The 13,946-nt window shown below is 42.5% G+C and overlaps 1 protein-coding gene across 9 annotated transcripts in view; it reads left to right on the top strand.

The window, feature by feature from the left end:
- tanc2b (tetratricopeptide repeat, ankyrin repeat and coiled-coil containing 2b) overlaps window positions 1-13,946 on the top strand; it is a 169,851-nt gene that overhangs the window by 134,276 nt on the left and 21,629 nt on the right. For 7 of the 9 annotated variants that reach the window (XM_087844788.1, XM_087844792.1, XM_087844789.1 and 4 more), the window contains 6 exons: window positions 1,087-1,218; window positions 8,419-8,457; window positions 9,382-9,663; window positions 9,847-9,971; window positions 11,853-12,084; window positions 13,655-13,824. In XM_087844788.1, the coding sequence (XP_087700914.1) occupies window positions 1,087-1,218; window positions 8,419-8,457; window positions 9,382-9,663; window positions 9,847-9,971; window positions 11,853-12,084; window positions 13,655-13,824 (980 nt within the window). The remainder of the gene's footprint in view (window positions 1-1,086; window positions 1,219-8,418; window positions 8,458-9,381; window positions 9,664-9,846; window positions 9,972-11,852; window positions 12,085-13,654; window positions 13,825-13,946) is intronic. The other 2 variants (XM_087844791.1, XM_087844790.1) reach the window with 1 other exon arrangement.

The raw sequence follows: 13,946 nt of genomic DNA, 5'->3' as shown, positions 1-13,946 counted from the left end.
CTGAGATTTACTATGCCTTAGTTTTTCGAACGCCTGCAGAGAGAGAGAGAGGCAGACGACAGAACTGAGAAGAGCCATGGATTTTCGGTCACACCTCTCTCCAACTCCTTGAATTTGACATTTCAAGGAATTTGACAACTTCAGGTATTGCGTGAAAGACAAATTTCGGAGCGCTGCTTTATTTTTTCTGGATTACTAATACTGAAACCCATTCTGTTGATCATGATGTACACACCGAGGTTACTGCTGAGGCCTGGGATTACAGATGGGAAGAGCAGACCAAATGTGTTCAGGAGTGCAAAATGACAGGAAATTATCAAATTGTTGTCCATCTGCGTTTATCCATCAAAGCTTGCGGAAGACGTTCTTGGTTGAGTCTACAGGTGCACTTCCATCATGTGAAGCGTTTCAGGCCATCTGGCTGAATTGTTTCCGTGTTTAAAATCTGCATGTTGCGGTGACGTGGTGACTTGGCAACTCGGCGCTTATCTGTCAAGGAACCACCAACCTCTCGATTAAGTCCCTTTAATCCTTTCTGCATTTGCCTCGTCTTTCCCCGCTCTCACCTCTTACTGAACCGAGGGGTTCAGGGGTGACGGGGAATCTGTGTGTTTACTCAAACTGACGGTACCTAATCTCATTTAACATTCAGTGGTTCCGAGTGTTGGCCCTGAAGACACAGTGTGGTGTGAACAATCAGCAGCCAGCGTCAGACGGTGTTCACTCCATGAATAAGACATTTGTCTACTGAGCTAATTAATCCTGAGAGGGGCCGGATGGCATCTGTCTCCGTGCCGCGTGACAGACACAGAGAAGAGGGAATTTTAGGACATAACCATGTAGGGCTGGCTTTCTCTTTCCTGTAGGAGTCGGCAAGTGGGAGAGCAGAAGCCTGACAACTGCCTCAGGACAATGACATGAACCTTTGCCACCTTCTTAAGTGTGTGTGTGCCTGTGTTTGTGTGGTTTGGTTATTGTAGTCTCTGAGTGTACATGTGTGCTGACAGTATTGTTTTTTTTTTCTTCCTCTCACTCTTAAAATATTCCTCTCTGTCTCCCCTCTGCCTCACACACACAAACACACAGCTACCAGTTCGGCCCACCTGGAGGATCTAGCATACCTGGATGAGCAGCGGCACACTCCATTGCGCACCTCGCTGCGCATGCCCAGACAGAGCACCACCTGCGGGCCGGGTCGCTCCGGGCAGGATCTGAGAGGTGAGCAATAAGCCAGAGTAAAGGAGAGCACAAACACACACACTTTTGCACAAACGTGGACCTCCTTATATACCTTCTTAACCTTCTTATCAGTTGTTCAGTACGAAAGACTTTAAGCATTGTCTTTACGCTGGCTATGAGAGCTACACGTGACAGACTTGAACTGATTATGCATTGAAAAAATAAAGAAACTGGCACATTAGTGAGATCCGCCTTCCCCTCTATATATAAAGACTCCAAATACAAAGGTATGAAGAATGTATTATGATAGAAAATTATTGCACTTAAATGCTAAAAATTAATAAATGCCATGCTGTATATGTCCATCTTTTTTATACCGTGTGGCATGTGCTTAGGTTTCGTTGAGCATTTTGTTTGACTCTTTAATTTTCGTGCCATTTCTGCATCAATATGTGATGACAACGTCTTTATTTATGTACAAATCTAGCAGTAGGTGACTGTTCAACACGTATTGATAGTTTTCAACAAAGTATCCTCCAAATCTTTAATTTCTTTTGTTTGTTTTCTAAATATTATGGGGACATGTACTCTGGGTCCGACTTTAAGTATAAATCTGTTCTTAAGTGCAGTTTTGAAGTTTGGATTTGAGCATTTGTGTGATCGTTGTTTTTATAACCGGAATATGACAGTGAGGTATGGATCTCACGGAGAAACCAAGCAGAGTGCACACTCATGCAGTGGTGAATCATATCCTTCCTAATTGGTTATTTTACTCTCAGAGACCATAAGCTATTAAATGAACACTGTGCTGTACCAGGTAACATTAGAGATCTGGGTTTAATAACAATCTCAACAGGAAAAGTTTACAAAGGCCATAAATGAAGTGAGCAGTCGTCATTTTCTCATGGATTTCTAAATAACCACAGAATCCGCCCTCTGCTGGTCACTAGAAAGAACGCAGGTTTAAGGCTTCACTTTTCAGACCTGGAGGCTACGCCCATCTTTCATGTATATATGCTATGCTATAAACTGACCCATTGCGGTCATTTACTGTAGTGAAGCATTGCAAGGACTCGGATGATTCTGTGATCAGTAAATTTGTTTTGTTTTGTTTACTTTTAATTTTTTCCACCAATCGGCCAGCTGTTTCACATCATTCACAGTTCAGACGCAGCGATGGAGACGCTGTTCTGTTCAGTTTCTCATCCACAAACAACAAATCTCGCAAGGCGAAGCTGCATGACGAGCGAGTTATTTTTAAAATTCAAATCAAAGTCAGTGACGGTTCGTTTGCGCTCTGCGGTGTCTTTCAGATGCAAATGCCTGCACGTATCGCTAAGCTCTTATAACAGACCAGTGGTGCGGCTGTGCTGTTGGTGGTGAACTCCGGATGTCGCCGGCTGTTGCCTGTTGTGTCCTCGTGTCGTCCTTCCGTTTCGCACACAATGAGCATTTTGTCATACTGTCTCACTACTAAGATAAAATTTGTCTCTGTGCTTAACATTCAGAGTCCGCTTCACTGCACATTGTTCAAGTCTCGAAAGCAGCGAGTGCCTCTGTGATGGAGCAGCCTCCTTACCACATGGCCAAATGGCCTTATGTCACATTATGTGTCCCCTTGCCCTTCTTCCTCTATCACTTAGCCAGTAATGAGCGCTGTAATGACAGCCCTCTGCCATCCGAGCGAACACAGATATGCATCCCTGTGTGCTTTAAACACCTGTTAAGACCTCACTTAGATGAGATTGTGCTCGACTGAGCGGCGATGTGATTCCCCTGCTCAAGGGCAGCTGGCTGGCAACAGAGTCGAAGAGGTTTTATAGGGAAGAGAAAGGGAAGGAGGGACATAGACATGAAGGAAAAGGGAAAAGACAGGAGACATTGGGTAAGAAGTAGTTGCTCTCAAAGCCTCACTGTTACTGCCAGAGCCACTTGTTTCAACCTTCCTCCTCTAAGGGCAGCCAAGTGTGTTTACAAGCCAAACGACTGCATCCTAGCATGCTTTCTGCCTCCTTGGATCAGTGTCAGTGCCTCCCTGAATGCTCTGCTCCTCTGCTTTCATCAGGAGAGACAGAGAATGAGACAGAGAGAGAGAGAAAAGAGAATTGAAGAACAGGGTTTTCCCCAGAAGATTATGTGGGGACGAATTACCTCAAATAATTCTTGAAATTGAAACCAGACTTGAAGTAGGGAAAACTCAGACTTAAGGATGAACCAAAGAAAAGATTATTTGATCATCCACTTCAGTTGTATTCTGTTGTCTTGAAAGCCTTTTGGTGTTGCTGACCAGATTGTTGATTTTCTAATGATGGCCTGCTTTATTTTTGACTATATAGTACTGGTTTGTAATTCTTCACACATGAATAGAATAATGAACAGGCCTCACATGACCACAGAAATTTTTGTCAGTTAATTGTCAAGTTAATTTTGAGCCTCAGTGCAAAATCTTTAAGAAGTCCCTTGAACTAAAGCTGAAAGTCTGCACTTCCTCATATCCTGGTACTTTGTACATCGCCTCACTGACTTTTAAATAAGAGGATAACTTACAAAATTGTGTCATTGTCCAAATATTTCTGGAGCTTAGCTGGTCCCTGCTCTTTGTGATCAAAACTTGTGCATACAATTTTAATAATAGATGTGAAATGCAAACATTTAGACAGACTCTACATCTAAGAAAGAGGCTCGCTGGGTATTTTGCTGGATCTGGACTTACTGGAGACTGTTGGTTATGTACAGTATTGATCAGGTGGTAGCCAGCTGACAGATGCAGCTCTCTCTGTGGTTGATTCTGTCGAAGCTCCGTTTGATGCCAGCCATCGAGGGCCCAAGCTGTGCTGCTGTTTTGAGGAGAGTGAGTCAGACTGTAATGGACCTTCTTGTGCTCCTGCCTGCCTACCTCTAAGATTTACCACCCACCTTATCTTTTCACCGCAAACTCTCACATAACTGTACACTGCACACACATTTATCCTTGCGTTCTCTCTCCTTGTCTTCGTCGCTCCACTCCATCCCTTCACCCCTCACCATGTTTTCACCTCGTCTCGCATACACAGAACAGGCTGATGGTTGCACCTTTTGGCTGATAAAATATTTTTAACTCCAAATGATTTTATTACTCCCATATATATATATATATATATATATATATATATATATATATATACTCCCTGACAGGAGTGAAAAGTAAGTAATAACTCTTAGAAATTCAGTTGAGCGCTGCATTTGATTAGACATTTAAAGGATAAGGTTTGTAATGTGCAGTATTCTTCTTACTGTCAACAAGTGACACAAGAATACCAAAGCAAAGAATAAATGGATGCCGCTAACAAGTATAACCTATGAAGCATGATGCGGTTTATTCATCTGTGCCATACAGATCTATTGTTGTTGATTAACCTGAGCATGGTCATTTCTTTCCAGTAAGCCCCACTTATAGCAAACACATGCCACAAGTACTCGCTCGAGCTACAAATGTGCATTCATTCATTCAGCCTTTTAGAATGCACTTCATAGCGATTACTTTTGAAAAACTGAGCAGCATTGACCTGGTTATTAAAAAAAAAGAATCCCCCTTTTTAAAGATGCTTCATGTCACATGTGTACACGCACCCGTATTTGTAACAGCGTGACAGGATGTGAACATTAGTGGTACTCCACCTCGGCTTGGTGGCACCCTTCCTTTAGTCGTTAATTAGGCTGAAGCAAAATAATTCCTTCTTGAAACTCCTCAAAGTGCTTTAATTATAGAGAGTTCTGGAAAGACTCACTTCTGCTAATTCTTTGCTAATTAGTTATTTGTTTTGCTTTGTGCACCAGTAGGAGAGTGCTGTCTAGTTCTATTATTCGCAGAGTATTCTGTAGAGTTCAGAAGTGGGGGAATTTAGACCAAACATTATATATGGATAAAAAGCACTGCAGGTCAGAAAAAACAAACAAAATGCATGTTGTGAAGTGAAATTTCCTTAAAGTTGGAAACGGTGGTCTAAAATTTGTTTTCCAGCTTATTTCACACATTAGTTTTTTTGCACAGTTGGCACACAGCTGGAAATTGTCATCTTCAGACATTTTCTTCTGCTAGAATTATTCAGCTTTGTGTAAGTGAGGGTGCTGCCTGGATTGACTTTTACCTACACTCTCCAAGCGCTGTCAGATATCATGCAGATCCTGCCGGGAAAGATCGGCATGTTGCGCGATCTGAAGGTTAAAGATCTTCTGACGTCCGGTCCAGTTGCATTGAACATTTGCTGACATGCACCTCCATCAGGTAATGTCTAGAAAAGTTTAGGGCTACAATACATGCTTTTTTTTTTAAATCATGTGACTCTTAACCCTCTCAAGGCAGGCGTTGCAGATTTGCAACAGTTAAAAGCTAACAACCTGATTACCCCACATACATATTGTATGAGTTTTTTTTTTACTCAGAAGTACCACTGCAGGTATTCTTTTGTGCATTAGCAACAAAAACTTAATTTGAGCCTGAGAGGGTTAAATCGATTAAAAGGGTTGCCATTAATTAGAACTACAGTGGTGTTTATAGTACACATTTATTTACAGTAAACACAACTGAAGAAGAAAGGTGGTTCTCATTTCTGCTTTAGTTGATGTGGTTAGATAATGGTCTAGATTTGATGACAGTGCACCAACTTGTTCGGAGCTTCAGATACTGTTATTTGCTGTCCGAGTACAAAGTCATAATTTATGCAGTCTGCATCCGATAAATGCAATTTGACTCCATCTATCTAGGTTTGTAATATTTAAGTGTGTGTTGGGGTTCTTCAGGGGGTTTTGCATGTTATGCAACGTAATGCTTTGCTTGGTTCTAAGACATAAGTTAAGTAATTGCTATGCCAACAAGGAAATAGTATGTGTGGAATGATCATTCGGTTACCACGTTATTTTTAAGATCACGCATTAGCCATAGGCACATCCAGGTGTAATGTGTTGCTCTAAGCCTGCTCTGCAAATTACATAAGATCAGATTTTTTCTCCAGCAGATATTATGTAAGTTCCTGTTGTTCTGGCCATGTATTTGCTTAGCTGTAGCTCTACATCAACTGCTATAAGACATAACTCGAGTTACAGAAAAACAATCCTTCAACAAACTAAGTTTAAGCTGGGAAGTTGTTCACCTGACCTGAGATAACCCATCACCACACTCCCCAAGAGCCCCTTGCGACAAGCAGTGATCATCTAAACTGCTTATCATCCTCCTTCCCTAATATATCCCCTCTTCCTTCACTGTTGTGCCAGTTTCACTCTCCTTTCCTCTTCCCTCTTTTCTTGTTTCTGTCCTCCACCTCCCATTCTCCTCTCCTTTCCTCCTCCTCTGCTTCTCATCTCCCTCCTCCTCTTTTTCTCCCTCCTTCTCAAGGCTGTTCAGCCACCGTGAGTCATCCTCACCTGGTGAATAATTAAAAAGTCTGAGACTCTCACTCTGTCTGGCCGTGGAGGGTTGGCGTTAGAGGGGGAGGACGAGGAGGAGGAGGAGGGGGGGAGGTGGAGTGATACCTTGCTCAATGCTGCCTGAGGTGGAGTGTTATGGGCAGGATTATGAGTAACTGCCAACCATCCCTCTCAATCGTGCACACGCGCACACACACACTTGCTCTCACCATCCAAACAACTCCCCTAGCCCCTGTTCACAACATGGCTGCCATGTTTTCCTGAAATACCTGACACAGTGGAGCAGCGGTGGCTGTGCGATTTAACGTGCATGAAGAGATGTAATCGTTTCTGCCATTTGGAGGATGGTGTGAGGTTGCGCTTAGTAATTCCACAAGGACGGAAGAAGCTTTACGGGCACGTTTGGCGTTCAGTCACCCCCAAGATAATTGGATTAGCACCACTTAAAACTGAGTCTCTGGGTATTTAGCTTCCTACTTCATTGACCTGAGTATCTAAGCTATTGTAAGTTGCAGCACTGGGCGGCTTTCGGATCACCAGTTTCGCATCGTGTCAATTCCTTCCTAGCGTAAAACCCAACAGGAAGAATTTTACATCAGCACAGAGTCGTCTACCTCTGCCTCTGTGTGTGTTTGTTGAGTTAGCACTAAAATAATCTGACCTGGGAATATGGATGAAACGTCTTTTATTACACTGGGCTGCAGCTGGCACACAGCTTAGCGCAGTAAAATGCAGTGCTGGCCGTTCATTTGGTATAAACGTAGAGCAGCATTTTACTCACTTCCATATGTATCTGCATTTCTGCTGATTGTATAAGACAGAATATTCTCAGCGTAATCGTCATATTTCTTTTTGATTCTGCGATTATAATTAGCATTCCTGGATAAAGGGGTAGTGCTTGCAACAGCACTTTGAAGTGCCGTGTGGTACAGGACATTAAGAGCAATATCAGCTCATTATCAGCAAACTGAAGTCTTTTAGAAAAGACATACAGCTCTAATGCAACGCTCACTCCCTCCTTGCCCCCTGCATAATTTGCAGCACTGTACCTACACACACTGAAGAAAGAAATCTGTACACGTTCACCATCTTTCTCCTAATGTATAGTTTCTACTGCTCTGACTCACAGCATGCTTTTTTTTGCTACTATGCTGCAGAGTGTGAAATGAACTACTGCACTGGCTATTATCTGACCAGCAGCTGTTTCTCACTGCATACTGCAAGAATCTGATTAAACTTTACCCCAGCGTACAACCCAAAACCAAAACCAAGGTGAAAATCCGATTTTTCCAGTTCGTTTGAGGCTCCCTGTAATAACTTTAGATTCTGGAATATTCTATGTGAAATTGCGGCTAACGGGCTTCAACGCACATGCACATGCGCGCACATTTGAGCAAAATAGGCCGTGGAGTTGAGGTTGGAGTCTCTCTTCACGGGGTCGAATTACTGCTCGAACTGGATTCAATTACTTTTATGGGGATTGATTGATCTCGCCCAGCGCAATGGAACCAATTAGATTCTCCCAAAAGTGCAAACCCTCTCCAACCTCCCCTCCAGACATGCTGAGAAATGCACTCAATGTAATTCAAAGGATTTCAATTAGTAATCGACCCTGGTCTGGTGGTTCCCCATATTTCTGACATGATGATGTGCTGATGCTGCTGCTTCCTCTCCCCCCCCCCCCCTCCCCCCTCCACTGAGTTACACCTTACCCTGTGCTCTGACACACTGCACACCGCTGCCAGTTTCCATTCCTGTCCTCACTGCCTTATTTTTGCTTCTCTCTCATTACCCTCTTTCTTCTTCTCTCTGTCTTTCGCTTGCTGTTTGTCCCAGCTTCTGCAAATAGCACCCATGCCTGGCAATCGCAGTCACGTAAGTTACTTCAACTTTCATTTGCTGCAACAGGCAGCGTGTTCTGCTCAAACTCGCTCTGCTTGCTGGCTAATGCGCTACATGTGCTCCAACGCTCTCACCAGCAAAGCGTTTGGATTATTCACGTAAAACTCTAAGCTCGATATCGGGCGTAGCTGCCAAATGCTGAGATAACACTTAAAGGAATGACACCGTCTAGAAAAGAGCTTGTGTTTACTCTCAAAACTCCAACCAGTTTAAAAGATGAGGCCTGGGAGATGACGCTCAGAGGCAGCAGACTACATTTTCACACAGATTTTTATCACACAGCTTCTGAAGTTCATACCAGATTCATTTTAGCCTCATTAGTCTTTAATGGTCCATATGTTGTGCTGAAAAGATGCCCAACCTCTGCAGGACTTTAGTTTAATTACTCCCCCCTAGTGAGTAGAATCAACAGTCGGCCATGACTGTTAAAGGCAGTCACTCCCTCAACTTCTTAAAAATATCTTTGACAACCGCATGAACTCAAAGATTGTTTTGTTGTAAAATATGGGCTGGTAAGGGGGGAAGATCAACAATAAAATGGTGTGAATAATAAATTCCTGGGCAGTAAAAAGTTGTCATCTCGAAGTCTTTACAGTTCAATTTTCTTTCCTTTAGTGTTCCAGAAAGTGGAAATTACTCCAGCTACAACTTGTAGGGATAAGTGTGCAAAACATCAAATCAGTGGTGCATTTACTGCCATATAGTGCACCAATGTGTAGCTAATTGTGCACTAATACAGATGGATACATTGTATGCACCTGTATCATGTTTATGCACGCTGTGTAATATATTATTACTTGTACTAACGCAACTACAAGGGGACTGTTATTGCAAAATATTAAAGTGATGACACAGCTTGTCACTGAAATACCACTAACTCTCTTTATAACCCCGCAGTGCGTTTTGCTCCCTATCGGCCTCAAGACATCGCCCTCAAACCTCTGCTGTTTGAGGTGCCCAGCATCACCATGGACTCGGTCTTCACCGGCCGCGAATGGCTCTTCCAAGAGATCGACGCCCACCTCAACAACCCCAACGTCAGCACCAACCAGGGCGTGGTGATAGTAGGCAACATCGGCTTCGGCAAGACGGCGATTATCTCTCGCTTGGTGGCGCTCAGCTGCCACGGCACCCGCATGAGACAGATTGCTTCAGACAGCCCCCAGGCCTCACCCAAACGTAGGCATATGTTAATTTTAAATATGATTTGCCTGGTTTTGACTTCACAATCTTCACGACCCAAGCTGACTTCCAGTTTAAAATTGCAGTACTTTGGAAATCTTAATGAGTCTTCAGCCGTTATGTAAAAATATTTCGCATATTTGAGCTGCCCTTGAGTGTGTTTGGCTGCCTTGTGTCCAGATGGAGAGGGGCTTCCTCTTACCCAACCCCAGCCTACGCATGGCACCCTCGGAGGAGGCAGCTGTCCCGGGACCCCAGAGATGAGGCGACGTCAGGAGGAAGCCATGAGGAGGCTGGCATCTCAGGTACTGGACACACCTTCGCATTTCAGCCTGCAGTAAACAGACAAAACACAGAAAAAGAATCCGGGTTAAACATTTGTCTCAAAGTATCAAAACACTACAGCTGATTGGTGTGTTTTTGACTTTTCCCCCCTCTCATAGAGTGCTTTTACAAATGCAAATTATCTATTTTTCAACCATTTGCTTCACAAATAAGTGTGCTTGAAGTGATTGTAATATGAAATTTGCTGCTCGTATTTGATTGCCGTATATTAAGGCAGTGTAAGTGCACAAGCTCAAACCACTCATGTGTATTTCGACCTCTTGGCACTTCCATATCCCCCGACTTTTATTTTCCCAGCAAAATCAGTTGCCAAATATTGTGTCAAGAGAATTTGCATGCCTCTGTATTGTTTTGAATTTTGCAATGCGTATCTGACTACTGAGGGGGGAAAAAATTCTATTCAATCATCTAAATGGTCATCTTAGATTTTAGGTTAGCCTTGAAATGTCCTTGATTTGATAAGATAATTGTCTTTTCATGTCTTAAATTGACATTGTTAGTAGGATAGCCAGAGACGTGCTCTTTTGAAAATACCTTTTCCAAGTACATGCTCAGAGATGGCTCATGTTCTGTCAGAAATGATGCAGTTTCAAGCTTTTGAAAGAAAGTTTCTTGCTACCAGCAGGCACTCACACGGGGCTTAATCCTGAGGTGGTAGAATTCAAAAACAGGTGCTGGAGATAAGCTGCGACTTTGCCTTTGCCCTTTTGAAACGTTCCAAATTACGTGTGCGGCTCTTTGTTGTGGTAAATGCTTTTAAATGTGGAGCATTAACTTCCTCTAACCTGCCCGCGATGTAAACCCTTTGTGATGTGTGAAGCCGGCTCTCTTTCCTGCTCTTCTTCCTGTCTGCTGTTGCACCTCAGTACCCCCTCCTTCCCCTGCTGCGTAGCCATCTGCATCCCCAGTCCCAGCCTGATGCATTATGCAGATGTGTTTAAAAAAGAAAAAACAACTTTGCCAGGGAGCCTTATGAAATATTTATACCTGCAGAAAGCCATTTCCCAGCCAAGCTATTAGATCTTGTTAACTCTGTGAATTAATAATTGAGCTCACTCCCTTTTTCACCCCTTTTGTTTTAAAGCCCTTTATTCCACTGTGACCAAAAATTAGCATTCCATTTTGATTAGTCTTCTTTTTTTTAACCCCCTTCCTTTTTTCTCACTGCCCTCTGATCGTTGCCACCACTTCTGAAAATTCAAGCTCTTTGTGATCTCTTAGTCCCCTGGAGTGCCCGGTCACACCTGCTGCTATTGTTTAGCTGGCTAACCTCTCAGAAAATTCACCTGCCCTCTGCTATTTTCCATCCCACCATGTGCCTGTGCAAAAATAACTTTCTTCTTTTAAAAATCATTCTTATATTTGCTTAATCAGTTAATCTGAACATGTTTCAAGCGCGTAGCTGTGAATTATGACAGTTTAACACTTGACTCCTTCGTACAACAGTCTTCTCACACATGAGCATGCATGAACTAACTCAGTCGGTCTCTCTTGGCAGCCGGAAGCGATGAATTATTAATAGCTAAAACCATACAGCGAAACGAGCAGTATTATGTTTCATTATGCTGCAATCATCCACCATGAAGTTGACTCAATCCCAAATGAGTTGTAGCTGTTGTACACCGGGAAAGCTGGCTTTGCACTGACGGAGCCCTGAAAAAAGTGTTATTTCTAAAAGTGTGTCACGTGTCCCCAAGTGCTCCTTGACACCGATCTTGAGTTTGCAATATCCAAAGGTTGCTGAAGGTTGGGAGTACCAGAGGGAAATGGGGAGTGTTCACCTTTACAATTCTCCAAATGACCTGGCTTGCAATCTTCTCCCAACTCTCTGTCGCCCCCAGGTGGTGGCGTACCACTACTGCCAGGCAGATAACGCCTACACCTGCCTGGTGCCAGAATTTGTGCACAATGTCGCGGCTCTCCTGTGCCGCTCACCGCACCTAGTCGCCTATAGGGAGCAGCTGCTGAGGGAGCCACACCTGCAGAGCATCTTGAGTCTGCGGTCCTGCGTCCAGGACCCCCTGGCCTCCTTTAGGAGAGGGGTCCTGGAGCCTTTGGATGCACTTTACAAAGGTGAAGCATTTAGAGTTTGTATTTCTCAAGTATTTCTGCATATGTGGACAGATTAGCTCAACTAACCTAGGGAGAAGAGGGAAAAATATTATGAAAATTATGAAAAAAAAGGAAAACACTGGAAGATTATTAACTTAAACTATAGCTACCAGTTTGAAATTGCAAAAAAATTGTCACTAAACGTAATAAATAGCTTTAAGTGTAGTATTAAGTAAAAGTAGTGGACAGGTGGTTGAAATGGAGTATGTGTTTCTTTATATTTTACTTCCAGTTAGTCAGTTAATTTTAAAAATAATCTCAAGCAATAGTTCTCCAGGTTTTTTGATGGTATTTCAAAAATCTTCTTTAGACATTGGCTGCTTTTATTCATTTTCAGTCCAGTCCTTGTACATGAATCATTTTCAGATCAATGTTTATTTTTTAAGCCACTTAACACTGACCTATAAATCAAGCATTAAAAGGGCACCAAACTCAAAGGAAATAGGCAATAAACAGACAGCTTAGCAAAGAAAAATTTTTAAATTGTATCTTTAGGCACTTTGTTACTACCAGCCTGTCACAAAAAACCTGATTTTCCTCTGTGTTTTTAGTCGAATCTATGAAAAAGGCCAAATATAACAGTTTGACAGGCATGAAATAGTATTTTTGCACCACCAAGGTGATTCATAAAAACCTATTAACAGGAAAAAAATGTCATATCTTGGCACGCTATGAACATTTTTTTTAGGAAACTGGGCAAGTGGAGTACAACTGGCATGTTTGACAGGTAGGACAGATTAAAAAAGGCTGGGATAGGTGGTTTAAAATAGTAACCATTACAATTCAGAGAAAATATGCATATTCCACTTGATCTGCTCTATGTGTTTGACAACATTATATTGTTAAGGTTAGTAGTTAGTAGTTTCACTTCAGCTGTTTGAGGTCCTGAGCTGTTTGTAATACATAAAAAGGTTCATCTTTTTATTACATGTTTTCACTTAATTTTCTCTGTAGGTAAAATTTACATAATAATTTACATATTGAGCTGTAATTTTTAACAAGTTAAAAGTATTTTTCTCACAACTCAAACTTTGTGCCCTTTCACAGTCTAATTTATTCCCTGACTTGACACATTGGTTCAATATTAATTTCCTTATACTCAAAGTACTCACAGTATAATTATTACCATATCAAATTTCTTTCTCAGTGCTTGATCTTCAGTTGTGTTGTGGGCTTGGGTAGATATTTCAGTCAGGACAACTGTAGTCTAGGAAAAAAATTACATTTCCTTCTTTATTAATGAATATTTTGGCAGAAAGGTTTTGTTCTGGGACCTCTGTTAAACTTCCTCATACATACATGGAAAGCCAGGGCTGAGGAGAACAGCAGCAAGACACAGATGAAAGGAGAAACTGGGGTGGAGGAGGTTTGCAAAGTGGCTCGCACAGGGAGCAGCAGCTGTAGGCAGGTTAAAGCAGCATGCTTTTTAGCTGCGCCATAAGGTGATGTGGACTCGATTGCAGCAACTGGGGCTGAGCTTGACTTCATGGCCTGCCTGAACTTCCTCTAACCTTCACCCTGTGTCTTTCAGAGAGGAAGATTAACTCTGAGGAGGATCTCATTATCCTCATTGACGGCCTCAACGAGGCTGAGTTCCACAAACCAGACTACGGAGACACCATCGTCTCCTTCCTCACCAAAACCATCAATAACTTCCCTCCCTGGCTCAAACTGGTGGTCACAGTCAGGACCACGCTACAGGTAGACGTCATACCATCTTATTATTTATTTTTGACCTCTATATGAGTTCCTGTACTTGTGAGAATCTACAGTTTAACAGTATCGTTCTACGAACGTCATGAAAAATGACTTCCTAACTGAAA

The sequence above is a fragment of the Neolamprologus brichardi genome, chromosome 8, assembly GCF_056152115.1.
Source record: "Neolamprologus brichardi isolate AB-2024 chromosome 8, ASM5615211v1, whole genome shotgun sequence".
In the NCBI taxonomy this organism is placed as follows: domain Eukaryota; kingdom Metazoa; phylum Chordata; class Actinopteri; order Cichliformes; family Cichlidae; genus Neolamprologus; species Neolamprologus brichardi.
This window is presented reverse-complemented; position numbering and strand designations above follow the sequence as displayed.